This window comes from Pogona vitticeps, chromosome 7 (assembly GCF_051106095.1).
Source record: "Pogona vitticeps strain Pit_001003342236 chromosome 7, PviZW2.1, whole genome shotgun sequence".
In the NCBI taxonomy this organism is placed as follows: domain Eukaryota; kingdom Metazoa; phylum Chordata; class Lepidosauria; order Squamata; family Agamidae; genus Pogona; species Pogona vitticeps.
In genome coordinates, this window is record NC_135789.1 from 32044112 (window position 1) to 32064420 (window position 20309).

A 20309-nucleotide genomic window follows, 5' to 3' on the forward strand; every position below is an offset into this window, starting at 1 on the left:
CCGTTTCCAAGCCATAGCGCCAGCGTTTTGTCCGAAGACAATCTTCCATGGTCACATGGCCAGTGCGACTTAAGACACTGAACGCTGTTACCTTCCCACTGAAGTGGTCCCTATTTATCTACTTGCATTTGCATGCTTTCAAACCGCTAGGTTGGCGGGAGCTGGGACAAGCGACGGGAGCTCACTCCATCGTGTGGATTCGATCTTACGACTGCTTGGTCTTCTGACCCTGCAGCACAGGCTTCTGCGATTTAGCCCACAGCGCCACCACGTCCCTAGGTGTAATAGCCTGATATAAATCTAAAATTTGACAGCCCCTCTCTGAAAACAATGCACTTAAGGTTCCACTTTTAAGTGCCCCTTTCACAACTCACAAGGACCAAGATGCAACGTGCAAGGGAAAACTTTATTAGCATTTACCCATACAAGGCTGGCAATTACCGAACTTGCATTTACACCTCACAACATGTAGACATTACACTAGTACAGTGCAAACAAACACTATTGGCAACTTCTCAAATTGTTCGTAACATCTAGCAGCCTCCCCTCAGGCGCAGGACCAGGTGGAGGGTGGACTCCTTCTGGATGTTGTAGTCGGAGAGGGTGCGGCCATCTTCCAGCTGCTTGCCGGCAAAGATCAGCCTCTGCTGGTCCGGGGGAATGCCCTCTTTGTCCTGGATCTTGGCCTTGACGTTCTCAATGGTGTCACTCGGCTCCACCTCCAGGGTGATGGTCTTGCCGGTCAGGGTCTTCACAAAGATCTGCATGCCTCCCCTCAGGCGCAAGACAAGGTGGAGGGTGGACTCCTTCTGGATGTTGTAGTCGGAGAGGGTGCGGCCATCTTCCAGCTGCTTGCCGGCAAAGATCAGCCTCTGCTGGTCCGGGGGAATGCCCTCTTTGTCCTGGATCTTGGCCTTGACGTTCTCAATGGTGTCGCTCGGCTCCACCTCCAGGGTGATGGTCTTGCCGGTCAGGGTCTTCACAAAGATCTGCATGCCTCCCCTCAGGCGCAGGACCAGGTGGAGGGTGGACTCCTTCTGGATGTTGTAGTCGGAGAGGGTGCGGCCATCTTCCAGCTGCTTGCCGGCAAAGATCAGCCTCTGCTGGTCCGGGGGAATGCCCTCTTTGTCCTGGATCTTGGCCTTGACGTTCTCAATGGTGTCGCTCGGCTCCACCTCCAGGGTGATGGTCTTGCCGGTCAGGGTCTTCACAAAGATCTGCATGCCTCCCCTCAGGCGCAGGACCAGGTGGAGGGTGGACTCCTTCTGGATGTTGTAGTCGGAGAGGGTGCGGCCATCTTCCAGCTGCTTGCCGGCAAAGATCAGCCTCTGCTGGTCCGGGGGAATGCCCTCTTTGTCCTGGATCTTGGCCTTGACGTTCTCAATGGTGTCACTCGGCTCCACCTCCAGGGTGATGGTCTTGCCGGTCAGGGTCTTCACAAAGATCTGCATGCCTCCCCTCAGGCGCAGGACCAGGTGGAGGGTGGACTCCTTCTGGATGTTGTAGTCGGAGAGGGTGCGGCCATCTTCCAGCTGCTTGCCGGCAAAGATCAGCCTCTGCTGGTCCGGGGGAATGCCCTCTTTGTCCTGGATCTTGGCCTTCACGTTCTCAATGGTGTCGCTCGGCTCCACCTCCAGGGTGATGGTCTTGCCGGTCAGGGTCTTCACAAAGATCTGCATGCCTCCCCTCAGGCGCAGGACCAGGTGGAGGGTGGACTCCTTCTGGATGTTGTAGTCGGAGAGGGTGCGGCCATCTTCCAGCTGCTTGCCGGCAAAGATCAGCCTCTGCTGGTCCGGGGGAATGCCCTCTTTGTCCTGGATCTTGGCCTTCACGTTCTCAATGGTGTCACTCGGCTCCACCTCCAGGGTGATGGTCTTGCCGGTCAGGGTCTTCACAAAGATCTGCATGCCTCCCCTCAGGCGCAGGACCAGGTGGAGGGTGGACTCCTTCTGGATGTTGTAGTCGGAGAGGGTGCGGCCATCTTCCAGCTGCTTGCCGGCAAAGATCAGCCTCTGCTGGTCCGGGGGAATGCCCTCTTTGTCCTGGATCTTGGCCTTGACGTTCTCAATGGTGTCGCTCGGCTCCACCTCCAGGGTGATGGTCTTGCCGGTCAGGGTCTTCACAAAGATCTGCATGCCTCCCCTCAGGCGCAGGACCAGGTGGAGGGTGGACTCCTTCTGGATGTTGTAGTCGGAGAGGGTGCGGCCATCTTCCAGCTGCTTGCCGGCAAAGATCAGCCTCTGCTGGTCCGGGGGAATGCCCTCTTTGTCCTGGATCTTGGCCTTCACGTTCTCAATGGTGTCACTCGGCTCCACCTCCAGGGTGATGGTCTTGCCGGTCAGGGTCTTCACAAAGATCTGCATGCCTCCCCTCAGGCGCAGGACCAGGTGGAGGGTGGACTCCTTCTGGATGTTGTAGTCGGAGAGGGTGCGGCCATCTTCCAGCTGCTTGCCGGCAAAGATCAGCCTCTGCTGGTCCGGGGGAATGCCCTCTTTGTCCTGGATCTTGGCCTTGACGTTCTCAATGGTGTCACTCGGCTCCACCTCCAGGGTGATGGTCTTGCCGGTCAGGGTCTTCACAAAGATCTGCATGCCTCCCCTCAGGCGCAGGACCAGGTGGAGGGTGGACTCCTTCTGGATGTTGTAGTCGGAGAGGGTGCGGCCATCTTCCAGCTGCTTGCCGGCAAAGATCAGCCTCTGCTGGTCCGGGGGAATGCCCTCTTTGTCCTGGATCTTGGCCTTGACGTTCTCAATGGTGTCGCTCGGCTCCACCTCCAGGGTGATGGTCTTGCCGGTCAGGGTCTTCACAAAGATCTGCATGCCTCCCCTCAGGCGCAGGACCAGGTGGAGGGTGGACTCCTTCTGGATGTTGTAGTCGGAGAGGGTGCGGCCATCTTCCAGCTGCTTGCCGGCAAAGATCAGCCTCTGCTGGTCCGGGGGAATGCCCTCTTTGTCCTGGATCTTGGCCTTCACGTTCTCAATGGTGTCGCTCGGCTCCACCTCCAGGGTGATGGTCTTGCCGGTCAGGGTCTTCACAAAGATCTGCATGCCTCCCCTCAGGCGCAGGACCAGGTGGAGGGTGGACTCCTTCTGGATGTTGTAGTCGGAGAGGGTGCGGCCATCTTCCAGCTGCTTGCCGGCAAAGATCAGCCTCTGCTGGTCCGGGGGAATGCCCTCTTTGTCCTGGATCTTGGCCTTCACGTTCTCAATGGTGTCACTCGGCTCCACCTCCAGGGTGATGGTCTTGCCGGTCAGGGTCTTCACAAAGATCTGCATGCCTCCCCTCAGGCGCAGGACCAGGTGGAGGGTGGACTCCTTCTGGATGTTGTAGTCGGAGAGGGTGCGGCCATCTTCCAGCTGCTTGCCGGCAAAGATCAGCCTCTGCTGGTCCGGGGGAATGCCCTCTTTGTCCTGGATCTTGGCCTTGACGTTCTCAATGGTGTCGCTCGGCTCCACCTCCAGGGTGATGGTCTTGCCGGTCAGGGTCTTCACAAAGATCTGCATGCCTCCCCTCAGGCGCAGGACCAGGTGGAGGGTGGACTCCTTCTGGATGTTGTAGTCGGAGAGGGTGCGGCCATCTTCCAGCTGCTTGCCGGCAAAGATCAGCCTCTGCTGGTCCGGGGGAATGCCCTCTTTGTCCTGGATCTTGGCCTTCACGTTCTCAATGGTGTCACTCGGCTCCACCTCCAGGGTGATGGTCTTGCCGGTCAGGGTCTTCACAAAGATCTGCATGCCTCCCCTCAGGCGCAGGACCAGGTGGAGGGTGGACTCCTTCTGGATGTTGTAGTCGGAGAGGGTGCGGCCATCTTCCAGCTGCTTGCCGGCAAAGATCAGCCTCTGCTGGTCCGGGGGAATGCCCTCTTTGTCCTGGATCTTGGCCTTCACGTTCTCAATGGTGTCACTCGGCTCCACCTCCAGGGTGATGGTCTTGCCGGTCAGGGTCTTCACAAAGATCTGCATGCCTCCCCTCAGGCGCAGGACCAGGTGGAGGGTGGACTCCTTCTGGATGTTGTAGTCGGAGAGGGTGCGGCCATCTTCCAGCTGCTTGCCGGCAAAGATCAGCCTCTGCTGGTCCGGGGGAATGCCCTCTTTGTCCTGGATCTTGGCCTTGACGTTCTCAATGGTGTCGCTCGGCTCCACCTCCAGGGTGATGGTCTTGCCGGTCAGGGTCTTCACAAAGATCTGCATGCCTCCCCTCAGGCGCAGGACCAGGTGGAGGGTGGACTCCTTCTGGATGTTGTAGTCGGAGAGGGTGCGGCCATCTTCCAGCTGCTTGCCGGCAAAGATCAGCCTCTGCTGGTCCGGGGGAATGCCCTCTTTGTCCTGGATCTTGGCCTTCACGTTCTCAATGGTGTCGCTCGGCTCCACCTCCAGGGTGATGGTCTTGCCGGTCAGGGTCTTCACAAAGATCTGCATGCCTCCCCTCAGGCGCAGGACCAGGTGGAGGGTGGACTCCTTCTGGATGTTGTAGTCGGAGAGGGTGCGGCCATCTTCCAGCTGCTTGCCGGCAAAGATCAGCCTCTGCTGGTCCGGGGGAATGCCCTCTTTGTCCTGGATCTTGGCCTTCACGTTCTCAATGGTGTCGCTCGGCTCCACCTCCAGGGTGATGGTCTTGCCGGTCAGGGTCTTCACAAAGATCTGCATGCCTCCCCTCAGGCGCAGGACCAGGTGGAGGGTGGACTCCTTCTGGATGTTGTAGTCGGAGAGGGTGCGGCCATCTTCCAGCTGCTTGCCGGCAAAGATCAGCCTCTGCTGGTCCGGGGGAATGCCCTCTTTGTCCTGGATCTTGGCCTTCACGTTCTCAATGGTGTCGCTCGGCTCCACCTCCAGGGTGATGGTCTTGCCCGTCAGGGTCTTCACAAAGATCTGCATGCCTCCCCTCAGGCGCAAGACAAGGTGGAGGGTGGACTCCTTCTGGATGTTGTAGTCGGAGAGGGTGCGGCCATCTTCCAGCTGCTTGCCGGCAAAGATCAGCCTCTGCTGGTCCGGGGGAATGCCCTCTTTGTCCTGGATCTTGGCCTTGACGTTCTCAATGGTGTCGCTCGGCTCCACCTCCAGGGTGATGGTCTTGCCGGTCAGGGTCTTCACAAAGATCTGCATGCCTCCCCTCAGGCGCAGGACCAGGTGGAGGGTGGACTCCTTCTGGATGTTGTAGTCGGAGAGGGTGCGGCCATCTTCCAGCTGCTTGCCGGCAAAGATCAGCCTCTGCTGGTCCGGGGGAATGCCCTCTTTGTCCTGGATCTTGGCCTTGACGTTCTCAATGGTGTCGCTCGGCTCCACCTCCAGGGTGATGGTCTTGCCGGTCAGGGTCTTCACAAAGATCTGCATTTTAACTGTAATGAGATAGCAAAGGGAATTTTCTCATCAGACAGTTTTATTCGATTGCTATTTCAGCAACATACAAAGGATAACCAGAAAACTCTGAAGGAGCTCCTCAGTTAAAGACACTCAAACCCCTACCCCTGTCTCAAAAGGACTAGTAACCTGGAGAAAAATGTCTTAAGTGATTGACTTGAATCTTAGCCTACCTATGGCTACTTAAGATCTGTAGAAGCTAGACTTATAATCAAAGAGCTCAGCTGGTATCGTAAGCAGTTTTAAGATTCTTTCAATCTGCCACCTTTAATAGAAGAATTAATTTAAAGCTGGTTATTCTTAAATGTGGATCTCACTGCTCCGAATTAAATCAGTTCCTGGGTGTTTATCCCTTCGTTGCCATCTAGTATAGTACCTGCCCACTGATGCCCACGGGAAGAATTCACCTGCAAGAACTAACTACTCCATCATTATGTTTTACCATCTTTAACCATTTCACCAATCTTGGCAAAACAGGGGGTGGGGTTCCTTAAAAGGAAAAGGGAAGCCATCTGACTGCAATCCCAAGCACTGTCCGGTGGCAAAGGTTTTAAGAAACCCTCTGTGAACACAATCCTTTGCCAGTTAAGACTCCAAATTTGGGTGTTGCAACTTGTTACTTTCATATTTCTTTACTCAGATTAGCCAGCGCAATCATCTCTAGACTATGTAAATACCTCACTACATACTGATCTCCACCCTGGACTCTTTGCTAAAAATGAAAAACAGTAAATAAAAGAAACAATGCCTCTATTAAATGCCGTCAAATACTATCCATGATATACATTTGGCATAAAGCTCAGCAAAACAATTGCATGGAATTCTGGCTCATGCAGCAATTTTTCCCCCTTGATTAGCTTCATCATTCACATCCTGTTCCTTATCCAGATTTATACCATAATGACTTGGCACTATTGGAGCAAATAAAGGAACAGAATACAGTACCAGTAACACTGCATCCAGCATTCCAGGGCTGCAATCCCAACTCTCAGACCCATCGCCTTGACTACAAGCCCCATCGCCCCAAACCACCTCCCTAAGAAATTGAGGGTGATGGAGTTTGTCGTCCCAACCAAAACCTGAGCTGTTTTTACTCTCCATGCCCAATTCCTGGAGCTGCTTTCATAACGAACCAACAGGACTGCCAACATATAAGCCACACCTCTCTTTATGCGTTTCGCCCTCCCCGTGGTTCCCAAACGCTTCCTTTCCTCCGAAATTGATAAAAATAAATGCTTCTTTATCTTAAAAACATCTATGTAAATAAAAGTTATTTTAAATCGTAAAAAAGATCTTTTAAAAAAATTCCAATGGAAATCAATTCGATTTAACAATCAAATCCACTCTTTCTGCCCGCCCAATCCCTCCCTTTTTTTTTAATCCAGCCAAGGCTTAATAGCCATGCCACCCACTTGTTCCGGGGCAACATCCCTCTTTCTTCTTCCTCCGTAATTTCCCCCCGTCCTTTAGCCTCGCGGGCGGCCGAAGCGGCCCGACTCCCTCAAGACGCGATCGCTAAGAAAAAGCCCCCATTTTCCACCTCATAAACGGACCCCAAGCCTCATCCCCTCCTCACAACCATGGCCACCCCCGACCCCGACCCTCGCCTTAATGGGCGCCAGTGACGCAACCCACGCCCATCATGAGGTAAAACCGCCCCCTCAAGACTAGGGCTCCTCACAAACAGCCCCGCTTTCTGTCTCCTCCACCGCCATCTTACCACTTTATCACGACCGCCAGAATAAAACGAAAACACCAAACCAACACACGCTGCTCGGAGACGTTTCGCTACTGCGTTTCCTGTCCCACGCCAGCCTTATTTATAGGCTGTCCTCTCTGAAGCTCCGCCTCCTCGAGCTAACACTGATATCCTTCCGTCTTGAAAAAATAGTTCCTCAGGAAAACAGTAAAAACCGACTTCCCAGAACACTATTGTATTTTCTGTGACACAGAGACGACGGAGAAATGAAGCGGGCGTTAGATTTTTGGCCTGACCCACAACAAGAGGGGGAAAAAAGGGGTAAAGTCTTTTTTGGCGCGGAAGGATATATAGGTCGAGTTGGCAAAAAATTCTTTCGCCTCATTCGAAAAGCGTCAGAAAAGGTTTGAGGCGGGATTTACGGGGCCTTTCTGTGGCGATTGGTGGAAAGGGGAAGAATTCGTTCTCTGATTGGTCCCAGCGTGAGGCTGTCGTCAGGAAAGCTCTAGAAGAATCCAGGGGAGAGAAGACGGAAGGAAAAAGGGCGGGGAGGGGAAGCGAATGACTAACTCGTCGCTGATTGGCCCGGAGTGACGTCGCCCTTGTTGCTAAGGCCCTCCACCTCGGAGAAGATTTCGAGAAGGGGGTGGGGCTAATCGGAAAAGGGTCGTAGTGCGCATGCGGGAAAGGAGTTGCGAAGCCTCTTGAGGGGGGCTGGGCAGCCACTGAGGAGAGCTTTGGGGGAGGGGGGGGGAATAGTGGGAAGCTTATTCGTGAGGGATTTACGGTGTAATAAATTCTCTTTAAAATAGAAAAGGCTAAATTTTTGAATGAGGAAGGGAAGTATTAATAACCCTGAAATAATACAAATAGAGACAACACTGATTTTATTTTCTTTTTTCCCCTCGCACAAAAGCCTTCATCCTGTGAGGGAGATTCGGTTCTTGCTTCCCAATCACTGCCTGGTTTTTTTGTGTGTTTTATTTATTTTCATGCTTCTTTTTCTGGAAAACTGCTTATATTATATTTTAAAAAAAATACAGCTGTGAAGGAAATATCTGAAAACTGACAAGCACAACCATGGCAGCATATAAAAAGAAAAGAGGACAAAATGTGTGGCAGCATTACCAGATCAAAAAGAAAAGAGATTCATACCATGATTATTTTGTGTATTAGGAATATTTATTTCTCCTTTCCCAATAACTAGCAACACAATCTGGAAAATGGCCCTTGCTTTTGGCTTTAAACAGAAAGAGTCCCTCATATTTTTTTATACCTGCTTATATATGTGTTAGGAAAACATAACAGGGAAAAATGTACAAGCTAGCTGGGACCAAAGTCTGTCTGACACAATTTTTTAAAAGGATTGATGAGGAATAATTTGTGAGCCACAAAGTCCTTATTCTTGAAAAAAAAATGATTTGCTTGTTTTTGAAAGATTTTATTGTCTCCAACTGTTTGTGCCAATTCTGGACACACATTCTTGGAATTATTGGCATTAAAACAACACAGCAGGAGTTGCATTGCAGAAGAAAACTTGTTTAAATTCTTTAAATGGAGCAGATCATATGAAATTAATCCAAGGTTTCAGCTGCCAGTTTTCCTCAGGAAACGAGGCTGAAACCTCCTTTTGAACTTGCTCAAAATTAATACTTGTGCCAAAGGAGAACCTGGATCAAAAATGGGTGCCTAAAAAAAGAGAACTAACAAAAAAGTTCTCTCACACAACATGAAACCATTTTTTAAATTATTTCTTTATAGCAAACCTATTTGTTGACATAACTGAATTAACATGTAAGAGGTACCCATACTGGGACCTCTGTCAATGTGGAGATAAAGGTAAAATTAATGGCATGGACAGTCTTATTATTTGGCTTTATTTCAAATATTTAATTTTTCTTTTTCTCCTCCCCCCCCCCCCGCCCCTGTTTGAAAGCCATTCCTGAACATATAACTAGAGGAACCATTCTGTGTTAACTTGGAAGCTTGCATGATGCATTCCAAAATAATAAACAGATTATTTATTAGCACTCTAAATTTTATGTCTCTCAGCATATTGGGTACCCAGTTTTTGCTTTATGGTCAGAGAACTCTAGAAAGCAGATGATTAACTCTGGAAAGTCTTTAAAAGGTTTTTTCTTTTTCATTTCTGTCCTGGGGATTCTGGGTGACCTGACAAACATCAGCTGATGAACGCATCCATCAGTGCTGTGCTGGCAAAAAAACACCCTTGTTGTGTTCAGATCGCATGACGGGGAGAATGGCATTGGTGTACTGTATTCAGATTTCTCGGAAGAACGGGGAGCAGCCAGGGCCTCGGAGCTTTAAAGTTAACAAATAGGTAACTGGGCAATGTTGTAAAAGGAACCCGTTCGGAAAGCGGCATCGGGTGTGCTGATAGGAAGGCTCCGTTCGTACGTGAGATTCCCCCACTTCGTAAGACCAGCTCTTTTCCAAACAACAAGAAAACTATATGGAGGAAGAAGCCCAGAACTGCACAGCCAGAGGGGATTCTAAAGTTAATCAAGCCTAATCCTCTGAACTAAAGCCTTCCTGACAAACAGCTATCCAACCCCTCTATATGAAAACCTTATGTGAAGGAGGGTCTACTATCTTGAGATAGCCCCTTCCACTCTCAAACAGCCCTTACTGCCAGAAGACTCTTCCTAAAGTTTAGTCCAAATCTCCTTTCTTGTCGTCCGAATCCATTGGTTCAGTAACTGCCCCCTAAAGGCACAGAAAACAAGCGTGATCGCCCCATTGTTCATGTTACAGTCCTTCAAATATTTAACAAGGGCAATCATATCACCTCTCTGCCTTCCCTTTCCAGATAGGGTCCATTGTTTCTTTCCTAGGAATGGGAGTTAAAAGAAGGCTCAGAAAATTCATTGTTTTCCTTGTTTGCACACAGGATGGAGTTCAAACAAGTTTTGCTAGACCAGGGTGGGGTGGAGGTTTAGGGGACATTTCTGTTACGCTCCAGTTGTGTCTTTTTACCTCTCGGCCCAGCTTCTAAAGGACAAGTTGTATTTCGTATACACCATACAGTATTTGTAATTTTCTTCTTGCTTTTGGAGCAAAACGTACGGCGCTGTATAGGTTTATTTTTCTCTTGGCTCATGAAAGTCAAAGTCAGGTTATTTAACTGTCTAGAAATGCAAGCTGCAAACCGAACCCTTTGACATGCCCGGATAAATATATCTAAAGCAAGTCTGACTCATTGGCCAAGCCATTCTGGAGTTCTAATTAAAAGTGGGCTATTTATTTCAGTGGGAATGCCCAGTGTGGTGTGTAGTGGATGACTAGGACTTGGGAGGCTTGGATTCAAATCCCTTACTCAGCCCTGGAACCTCACTAGGGATGTGGAGTTGGTAAAACCACTCCTTAAGAATCTCACTTGCCTTGAAAGCTATGTCGGTCACAGCTAACATACACAAAAAATCAGTAAAATTAAGGTAGGCTTTAGCATGGTGGAATAGGCACAGATAATTTAGAATGTGTGAATTGTTTCCAATAATTGCATTTAATTAAGAGAATGAACATAATACAGAAATAACTTATTGGGCTAGGACTATTTCAGCTTTCTCCGTTCAGATGTTAGGAAAGATGAGAAAGATTGTGTTGTTGTTTTTTTGCACAGCCACTCAGCAGAGCATATGCGAGGGGGAGTTGTTTCCAGAATTTCAAAGGCCCTTTTATTTCTGTGACCTGATTTAACCGGTGGGCAACACTCCCAGAAACCTTCTGCTGAGTCACGGTCACATGAGTGTGCTTTATTAAAATAGCATGGGTGTGAAAGGAGGAAGAAATGTACTGTTTAATCTGAAGTACTAGTTATCCTGAGATGTGAACTTTGGACCCCACACAGTTCTTGGAAACGATTTAGCAATTTTCCAGATTGTTCTTTTACCTTCAGTTTACATTCCCTTGCCTTTTTTTTTTCTTAGCTAAATTCCTGATCTGATTTGTTTATTAGAGGTCAGCCTTAGAAGGCATCAAGGACTAATGAAAAACATTTCCAGACTTGAGTGATTCCTGCTTTATAGGGTCTGAAAAACGCAGACAGCATCAACCAGTGTGTTTCATTTCTGGCTTCCCAGAGAGAGATCCAAGGTGCTGCTCATATCATGGCCGGCCCAACCGCTTGGCAGAGTGGAACAACTGCCCCAGGCCTACAGATAATAGCTATCAGGAAGGGATAAGAAATTACAAAGTCATGTTCTTATCGTGGGACATGCAAGTTCCACGTTTGCACTCAAAGGTCTCACAGCACGAAATGGACGGTGGATGAAAAAAAGCAGACGTTGGGGCAGAGGGAGAATCTGATCAGAAAACATGGAGGCAATTAGCTGTTCAAGAACGATTTAACGAAATACAGTAAATCGGTTTTGAGCAGAGTTTAGAAAAAGCAGTCAACGCAAGTGTGGCAGAGCAGCTGGAAAGTTGGACTAGAACTTTTGAGACCTGGGTTCAAATCCTCACTTAGGAAGGAAAGCCACCAGATGACCTTGGGCCTGTCAGTCTCTTTTAGTCTACCTTACAGGGCTGTTGTGAGGTTAAAGCAGGGAGATGCAACCATGGATGGAAGTGTAAGAATTAAAAAGTAAAGTTATACCCAAAGTAATACTCCCTCAAATGTCCGACTGACATATAAGGGAGGAGACAAAAAGCAGAGCCATCATGTGGCTCAACTAGTTTTTTTTGGTTTCTAATTTTGTTGAGTTCTTTCAGGTCTTGGTGGTCATGATAAAAAGACTACTAATATCTGCCAGAATTATAGCATTATGGTTGCATTCAATCTGGTCGTTAAAGGAACCTTATAACAGTGAGAATTCCTCTTTTTCCTCTGGTCTTGTCTTGAGGCGTTCGTGCTGTAGAGCAGGATATAAATGGCAGAAGCAAACAAAATCAAGTAGATTGTGTTCCTGTCAAATAAAATAGGAACTACGCCCCTCCCCCAAGCAAGAAGACATAAAAGTAGTTTGCATGTCTGACTGGAGCACTTTCTCACGAGTAGTGGCTCTTTCAGAAAATCATTCCAACTTGCCATCTGATTCATAGGGGAGAAGTATACAGAAAGCTCAAGAAGATAGTTTAAAAATGAGGACTAGAAACTTTATCCTGGCCAAAACACCCCCAACAAAAAGTAGGCGAATTATGGCAAGGAAGAAGGAAATTTTTAAAAAATTGTTGGGGAGGGTAGATATCTTTTTGTTGGTACGGCTAAATCTCAAGCAAGTGTTACCTGTCTGAGGAGTATTTCAGGACTGTGTTGGTTCAGTTGCTCTTGTGGAGACTAGACTTTGTAGAATCGCAGAAAGCAGAAACAAAGTGACTCATGTTAGAATTAATCGGGGGAATACATTTCAGAACGGGAATAACAGGAAGTGCTCCCATCCACCTCCCTTCCTAAAAGCTAGAAAAAGAGAAACACTTGCCTGTTTTTGTTATTCTATTTTGTTATTTTCAGATACATTGTACTTATCATTTTATTTATTCTAAATATTTACTCTGAACAAGTCATGGCACAAAGACTCAAGGATAAACCAAATGTTGCAATCGGTCCACATGGTGGTTTTTAGGGATTCCTTTCTCTTTTGTTCAACCTGACTATGTTGTTTCTTCGAAATAAAAATGTCCACTTCGGCGATACCTGTTGTACCCGAGACATCTCGTTCGTGAAAAGGCGTTCGCTTCCCGAAATATCTGCTCCTTTTGGAGATGAAAGTGGCTAGAAGGAGCCTCCCGATCCCCGAGAGGAAATATTTCCCTCTGGAGTAAGCCGAACGAACTCCATGTTTCGAATTCTTGTTGAGTGCAAGTTGATTAAGAGGACTAAGCATAAGCATTCCCAATTTTACCACTAAATCACAACCTATAATCTTTGCTGTCGCGGTAAGGTTGATGAGCTAGTCAAGCAGGGCTTTAAGCTGACACCCCTCTAACGTCCAGCCTTCAGATGCTGCGGAGTAACAGGAAAAATACTCAAGAGATGTGCCTACACACATTACTGTGGCCACAGACCTACTATTAAAAACTGGTTCTGGTGCTGAGTGAGCCTTATTAAGGGCCCATGTTGAAAAGGCAACCCGGAAGAATCGCCGGAGCCCAGTGGAAAAGGCTCTAATTATAATTTTGCAACTCAACTTGGGGGTTCATAATATATCCGGTTCCCATTAGCAGTAGGGTGACCTCACCTCCTGCCTACCATGAGACACAGGAAGTATATACCTGAGCACAAGGCCGAGCTTGAAAGAGTTTGTCACCCGTCACCACTTAAGCTCTTAAAAGAACACCTTGGCGTGAAGAAATAGCAATCCCTAAATACCAAAATGCATTTATTTACAGTATTTGTTTGTTTGTTTCAACATATCCTCCCCCACCTTTCTCCTTAAAAAGGACCTAAGGCAGCTTACACCATGGAAAGAAAATATTTAAAGCTAAGAACTATGAGTATAAAGAGGAAGCTTACATACAGCCTTAAGAGACAATATGGAAGTTAAAAACAAGATGTACACAAATATTTAAAAGGGACAAACTAATATCACTCCCCTGCCTATACCATTACGGGGGGGGGGCTAGGGTAAGGACTTCACCCATTCAGAGGCCAAACTACAGGGTAACCATTTCGAAGTCAAAGAAAGGAAGCACATCTGCTAACAACGGCCGTTTCTTACTAACAAATTGAAGAACAATATTTTCACGAAACATAATTGGCGTTCTTGTTCTGTCAAGTTGCCTCTGAATTATGTCGACCCCGTGAATGAGCGCTATCCAGAATGTCCCGTCCTCAACAGCTCAGCTCTTGCAAACTCAAATGTCGTGGTTTCCTCGAGGGAGTCCGTCCATCTCGTGTTGGGTCTTCCTCTTTTCCTGCGGCTTCCCACCCTTCCCAGCATGATGGTATTTTCCTGAGCATCCTGCCTTCTCGTGATGTGCCCAAAATGGGACAGCCTCCATTCCATCCTTTTTGCGTCTAGAGATTTGTTCACCCTTGATTTGATAAAGGACCCACTTATCTATTGCACATAGTCCTAACAGTGGTCCCAGTATCTTCTTGCACAGCCAGAAGTTGGGCGTTCAATTCTCCGCAGTGTCTCCCAGGGAAACAGCCAGCCTGGCTAGCCTTGGGCACACTGCATCATCCCCCCCTCCCCGTGATCCAGTTTTTAAAGTGGCGTGGATGTGGGGCAACCTCCTGCAGTGGAATCCCGGAGAAAGGGGGGGGTCCCTCCTTGTGGTGGATGATTTCCGAATACAGCACAGACTCTTTGGGGCCACCCACCCGCTGCAAGGGTCACAGTGGGGTCTGCGAGGGGCCACCTCTCTCGAAGGCCTCCCCTGCAGCTGTCCCTTAAGATCAGCTTGTCCCTAAAAATAGCTGTTTCCACAACCCCCCCCACCTTGTCTGAAACACATAGAGCCGTGTGTCGCTTTGACAACCGCTTGGTGGCAGCTTTCGGGTTCCACAGCACTCAGCCTCTCTTCGGATACCGCCAGGATCCCATCCTCTCTCTCTCCCTGATCTTCCAGGTCCTTCCACTGACTTGGAATAGACGCTTTTCCTTTTCTCCTAAAAAATAAAAGGAGTGGGGTGCGGTGGGTGGGTGGGAATGAACCAGTTACAGGAACCAAGCTTAGGGTTTAATGACATTTGCGCTGGCCCTAAGGAAGGTACACCCCCACCACTGTGGATTCTGCACACCTCTAAGTTGAGCTATTTATTGTATTAAATTTGAGCTGCATCCCGCCTTTCTCCCCTAAGGGGGGCCCAAGGCGGCATACCATTTTTTAAAAACAATCTGCCCTGAAGGAAGCAAACGGATACAGACTTAGGAACCAGCAGAACTGGCTTTTCCTGTAGGGAAAGGCTGAGGATTCAGAGGTGGCAGGAGGACTACAGATCCCATCAGCTCCCGGCCCGTCTGGCGCGGATGGCAGTTCGGGAGTCCTTTTCTTCCTTCTTCCTCCACGTGGATGGAGGCGAGGCGCTGTCGCGGCTCAGGAGCGCCCTCGAGCGGCCAAGAGAGCAAGAAGAAGGGGCGGCGGCGGCAGGGGCGGCAGGGGCAGGGGCGGCGTGGCCACCTCCCGCGCCACCGCACTAGCCATGGGGAAGGCGAAGAGGTCGCCGGCGGGCAACGCCACGCGCAAGGGCCCCGCCGCCTCCTCCTCCTCCGGGGCCAGGAGGATCCCCGCCATCCTCTCCGCTCGGGATCGGGCCTCCAAAGCCGCCGGGGGTGGGGAGGAGAGCCCCCAGAAGCTCTTCGAGGCGGCCGATCCCCCCGCCCCGGCCTCGGCGGCACCACCAGCAGCTGCAGCAGCTGGGGCGCCTGCTCGCGAGGAGGAGCCGCCGTGCGCCCTGGATCTGGGCGCGCAGCAAGAGCGCTGGCTCCAGTTCCAGAAGCGCCAGCGGGTGAGCTGCGAAGAAGCGGCCAAGCTCCTGCTGGACACCTTGTGAGTTTTTTGGGGGAGGGCGAAGCGGGGGGGGAACACGATCCGGCGCCGAGCCCCCCCTCCCCGATCTAGACCTGGATCCATACATAGGGCGCGCTGGGGGCGCGCTGGCGCAAAGGCTGCGCGGGGACCCTCGAGCCTTTCCCCGGGGCGCGCGGAGACCTCCAACTTGTTGCGCAGAGGGGAAGAGTCGAGCCTTTAGGATGGGCAGTGTGTGTGTGTGTGTGGGGGGGGGGAAAGGTTACATTAAAATCCGATAGTGGTTTTGCTTGTTTTTTTTTTTAAATTAAGAAATAAGCCGGAGGTAGGGAAGCTGCAGCCCGCTAGATTTTATGGTTTCCAGGCGGTCGGTCACTCCTCAGGTCTGAATTTCAGACTTGCCCACCTCCTCCAGTGGATAAAAGCCCTCCAGCTGAAACATTTGACATGGGGGGGTAGAAGACCAGTGAAGGAAACTGAAGGACCATTAAATGGGTCACTCAAAGAAACTGAAAGGTTTACATCTTGCACATTGTTTGTACTGGAATCCTGGAACGTGTCTTAAGATGCAACTGTTCAGTTGCTTAGTTTTTGAAGTCCTCCAGGATCCTTCTTAAGCTTGGGTATTGGTAAAACTTTAAAGCTCTGTTTGGAATAATCTGATAAGGATCATCTGGTAAGGATATTATTGTTTCTGGATTTTATACAAGGAGCACCTACCCCCTTTTGGGGGGTATAGTTTTCTGGAAAAGGGGGAAATGCACATACTGTACTGTAAATATCATAGTATTCCGTCCCATGTCCCTTCTATAAGCACAAGAACAAGTTGAACTGGCTGTGGGACCAGAGGTCGGGGGTTCGATGCCCCCATGGCGCCTCCTGGTAAAAGAGCCAGCCTGTATAGCCTTGGGCAAGCGGCACAACGGTCCCAAAGCACCCACAGAAGAAGGGAAGTGTCAACGACTTTGGAAAACCCTGAAAAATGGTTGCTTCTGCGTCAGAATTGACTTGGTGGCATGCAATTATTAATAAGAACAATCTGGGATTAAACTAGACTCAAAAGACACTCCCTTTCCAAGCCTTGGGGTTCCTTCTCTTTTTTCCAGTCATCTCAACATTTTTGAAAAACATTCTCCATTTAGCTTAATTTTGTATTTGGTGGGATACGTGTCAGGTCCAGGCAGTGACCACGAACGCTTAAGGCGCTCGTCTCATAGCCTGAATACCACCCGAGGGTAGTTTTGCTCAATTTGTGACCTTCCGGAGGCAGTGGAAGTGGACTGCAACTCTCCCATCACGTCCCATCACACTGGCCTGGGGATGATGGGAGATGTGGGCCAGCACAATCTAAAAGCACCAAGCTGGGGGGGGGGGGGAAGAGACTGGCAGAAAGGATCCCTGAAGGTGAAAGAGCCCAATGTGTCCTTTTCTTCGTTTTCCTCCTTTTCCCGAGGCACAGTTTTCGAACGGCGATGGTTCTAATTGATTGTGGAAAACTGACCTTTGAAGGCTACCGCTGTCCAAACCCTGGAGCCCGTACGGAGCATTCTACGACGTGAAAATTGCCCACCAAAAATAACATTTCCGAGAAGTTGGGATTCTAAATAATAATTCTCCTCCTTTTTTTCCAGCGAATACCAAGGGCTGGTGAAGCACACGGGAGGTTGCCACTGTGGGGCTGTCCGTTTTGAGGTCTGGGCCTCAGACGTCGTCCACGTCTTCGACTGCAAGTAAGTGGGGGCGCTTGCCTGCCTGCTCCCTTCTCGAAGCAGCCGTGGCAAAAACTCTCAGGACCGCCGGCTTTCAGAGAAGCGTCCCCAGTCCGTATGAAAATGGCACGCTTTCCCCCTCCGTTAGTCAAGAGAGGGAAGCTGGCCTGGCTGAAACTCCTTCCAGACAGGCCTCCTCCCCCTCCTAAGGTGGCTGGGGCATGCTTTAAGCGCTTCGGAGCCTGCTGAGGATGATGGACTTTGTACTTTTAAGAGCAGGGACTGTGCAGTGGGTGGGTTTCGCTGAGCGCCTTTTCACTCCTCCCCTTCTCTGTCTCTCCCACCCGGCCTGCCCTTCCCAGCTGCAGCATCTGCGTCAAGAAGCAAAACCGGCATTTCATTGTTCCGGCCTCACACTTCAAGCTGCTGAAGGTAACGCTGGGACCTGAGAACGGTGTCTGTTTGTGTGTTGGTGGCCGTGGCAGGAGACACGCATCTCGGTTAATTTTCGGCACAGTTGGATGGATCTGGAGGTTACAGCTACGCAGTATGGGGAAATAAATATTTGCCATTAATATTCTCGGGCAAGAGCTTGGGCTGAGCTCTCTCGATCCATGGTAACAAGTTTCTAGGTGACACTGAGCTCCTGAGCATATGACTTCAAAGATGTTTCCGGCACGTCTGAAAAGCAACAGGCAGTGTAGGTACACTGCACAGTCACAGATGGCTTTAACAGCCATTGCAGCATCTTAAAAAACCTGGGGAGTGAGTTCGAATTCATTGCCAGAGAAGAGGCCTAGTCTACCTCCTGGCAGGGCTGTAACTAGGACTGAGTAGCAGGGTTCTTTGACCTGGGGCACCGAAATGTAGAGGACGCCAACATTGAGAGGAGAATCTGCCGGGGAATGGTAGGAAAATAAAGGGCAGATCTTCCTGGCCTGATGGAGTCCCTCCTCCAAAACACATCCTTTAGGGGAGGGGCACCAGGTTTTCCCCCACCTTTGTGGGAGTTGTGTGGCCAAACCTCAGACCCCAACGGGTGAGAGATGGTTCCTTTCGCCCGGGGAGTGGAGGGGAAGCCACTGAAATGACTCCTCCAGCCTTATCCTCCCTGAATCACCCCCAAGAACATCTCAGCCCCTCCCCAGACAACCAGTGGGGGAGGATCTCCGAGGGCAGTCTCATGGCAGCAGAAAGTGGGATCAAGCGGAGGCAAAGAAAACACGCTAAGGGATGAAGGGGAAACCGCGGCCTCTTCGCCTCTTCAGGTTTAGCTGTGGCCCACAAAGATCATGAGGTGCGAAGATGCCCGTGTTTGCCCCCCCCCCCAGATCTTTCCTGAATTTGAATTTTGGCTCTCGGTTGGAAAGAGGCTCCCCCTCCCTCACGCTAAGACCATGTACTCCCTCCCGCCCAGGGTGCCGACAACCTCGCCACCTACACCTTCAACACCCACTGCGCCAAGCACACCTTTTGCAAGACCTGCGGCGTCCAGAGCTTCTACACCCCGCGCTCCAATCCGGACGGCTACGGTAGGGAAGAAGTCTTCGCAGCCGGCACTTCCAGCGGGGTGGGAATCACTTGCGGTCCTTGGTTTCGACTCCTCCCGAGCCCCAGCAACTCAATATGGAAGTCACACGGGGGCTCAGAGGGGTTGAGCTGAGCCTCTTTCAGGGGCCCAGAAGGCAAATTCATGTTTGGACGCCACCCAATAAGCCAGAGAGTGGGGTGACCTGTCTCTGTCCTAGCCTTGTAGGTCAGGAATGGTAGGTTTTTTTGTTTTGAGTTTTAAAGCTCAGCTAGGACATCTTCCAGGGCCCCCAAATAAATCCACTCCTGGTTTTCCTCCCCACATTTCTTAGCTTTCAACTGTCCCAAGTTTTCAGTGGGGCTGCTATTCTTGAACTGGTGGGAACTGGGAATCCTCGCCGATCTGATGGCACTATCCCAGAGGTCTACTGGTAGATTCTGAGGCGTCGACTGCCTTTCTCCAGTCTACTGATACCTGCCTTTTTTTGTGGTGACCTGCTGCAAGAGCCCAAGGGTGCATCTGAAGGGCGAGTAAAGCCCCCAAGTGGTGCGGAGGTGTGGGCGATTTAAACATTCCGCTGGTGTTTTCTTTCCTGAGAGCTTTGAATGGGGCAGGAGGAGAGAGTTTTTTTTTTCTAAACTCAGAAGTGGCACTCTGCCGCTGGCATTTATAGGAGCATTAGGTTGTGCCCCAAATAAGTCCTTCACACCCCCAAAGGAACTGGGTTTTAGCTGCCTGGGGAAATGCTCAAAGCGGTAGCCCCAAAGGACGAATTGTGGGCCACCACTTCAGACAGGGGTCTTTTTGAGTCCTGCTCCATACAGCTTTGCTCCGGAGCCCTGGATGCTTCCGTCTTTGACATCCCAGACCAGTGTTTTTTTAACCTAGCACGGCCACAGGAATGATGGGAGCCGGAGTTCAGTCCCTCTTGGAAAGTGCCAGGTTGAAAGAGGCTGGCCCTGTCCTTTAGGGGAAGATCCAGAGGACGGGGCGAGGGGGGGAGTCACTCTGCCTCATACGTTGTCTTTTCCCTCGCAGGAATAGCACCGCACTGCTTGGATGAAGGCACCGTGAACAAAGTCACAGTGGAGGCAATCAACGGCAAGGAGTGGGAGAAAGCCGTGAAGGCCCACCCCACCATCAGATCCATGTCGAACCCATGACCCAGCCAGTTCGGGACAGGTGCCCTGACGGGTCACCTCTTCCCCTCCACCCCTCTTGAAACCCTCCTGTTTGTTCCAGGTAGATTTAGGCAATAAAGCTTGTATTTTTGTAAAATAAACCTTTTTGTGCCACCCCTTTTTTCCCCATGAGTAAACACTACCGGAAGAACGATTCCCCAACAAATCTTGTTTTTTTTAAATACCTCCCTCCCTCCCATTAAAAAGGTATTAAGAAATTTAAACTCCTTCCTTGACTCTTACATCAGCTGGTTTGACCTGTACAAGCCATCGTTCCTTTGTGAAGCAGTGGTGTGTGGGGAAAAACACTCCTGTTTGATCTTCACAACAGACCGGTGAGATGAGCCAAATGAGGGAAAGTGTGTGGTCTTCCTGAGGGTGCCCCTGGACTACAAACCCCAT

The 20309-nt window shown here is 50.1% G+C and overlaps 2 protein-coding genes across 2 annotated transcripts; one reads left to right on the plus strand and one right to left on the minus strand.

Moving 5' to 3' along the window:
- Nucleotides 1–387: 387 nt before the first annotated feature.
- On the minus strand, nt 388–7205 carry LOC110087399 (polyubiquitin-A). The gene is made up of 2 exons (XM_020809069.3): nt 7075–7205; nt 388–5332 (listed from the first exon to the last, which is right to left on the minus strand). Exon 2 carries the CDS (start codon nt 5325–5327, stop codon nt 534–536), a length of 4794 nt encoding a protein of 1597 aa, XP_020664728.3. The 5' UTR covers nt 5328–5332; nt 7075–7205; the 3' UTR covers nt 388–533.
- Nucleotides 7206–15061: 7856 nt separating this feature from the next.
- On the plus strand, nt 15062–20008 carry CENPV (centromere protein V). The gene is made up of 5 exons (XM_020809082.3): nt 15062–15507; nt 17118–17216; nt 17558–17627; nt 18613–18727; nt 19765–20008. Exons 1-5 carry the CDS (start codon nt 15161–15163, stop codon nt 19887–19889), a joined length of 756 nt encoding a protein of 251 aa, XP_020664741.3. The 5' UTR covers nt 15062–15160; the 3' UTR covers nt 19890–20008.
- Nucleotides 20009–20309: the final 301 nt, after the last annotated feature.

Coding starts and splice junctions, on each gene's coding strand:
- LOC110087399 (XM_020809069.3), bottom strand. CDS start 5,327: ATGCAGATCTTTGTGAAGACCCTGACCGGCAAGACCATCACCCTGGAG.
- CENPV (XM_020809082.3), top strand. CDS start 15,161: ATGGGGAAGGCGAAGAGGTCGCCGGCGGGCAACGCCACGCGCAAGGGC. Junction 17,217..17,557: donor GTCCACGTCTTCGACTGCAA/GTAAGTGGGGGC, acceptor TGCCCTTCCCAG/CTGCAGCATCTGCGTCAAGA. Junction 18,728..19,764: donor CTCCAATCCGGACGGCTACG/GTAGGGAAGAAG, acceptor TTTCCCTCGCAG/GAATAGCACCGCACTGCTTG.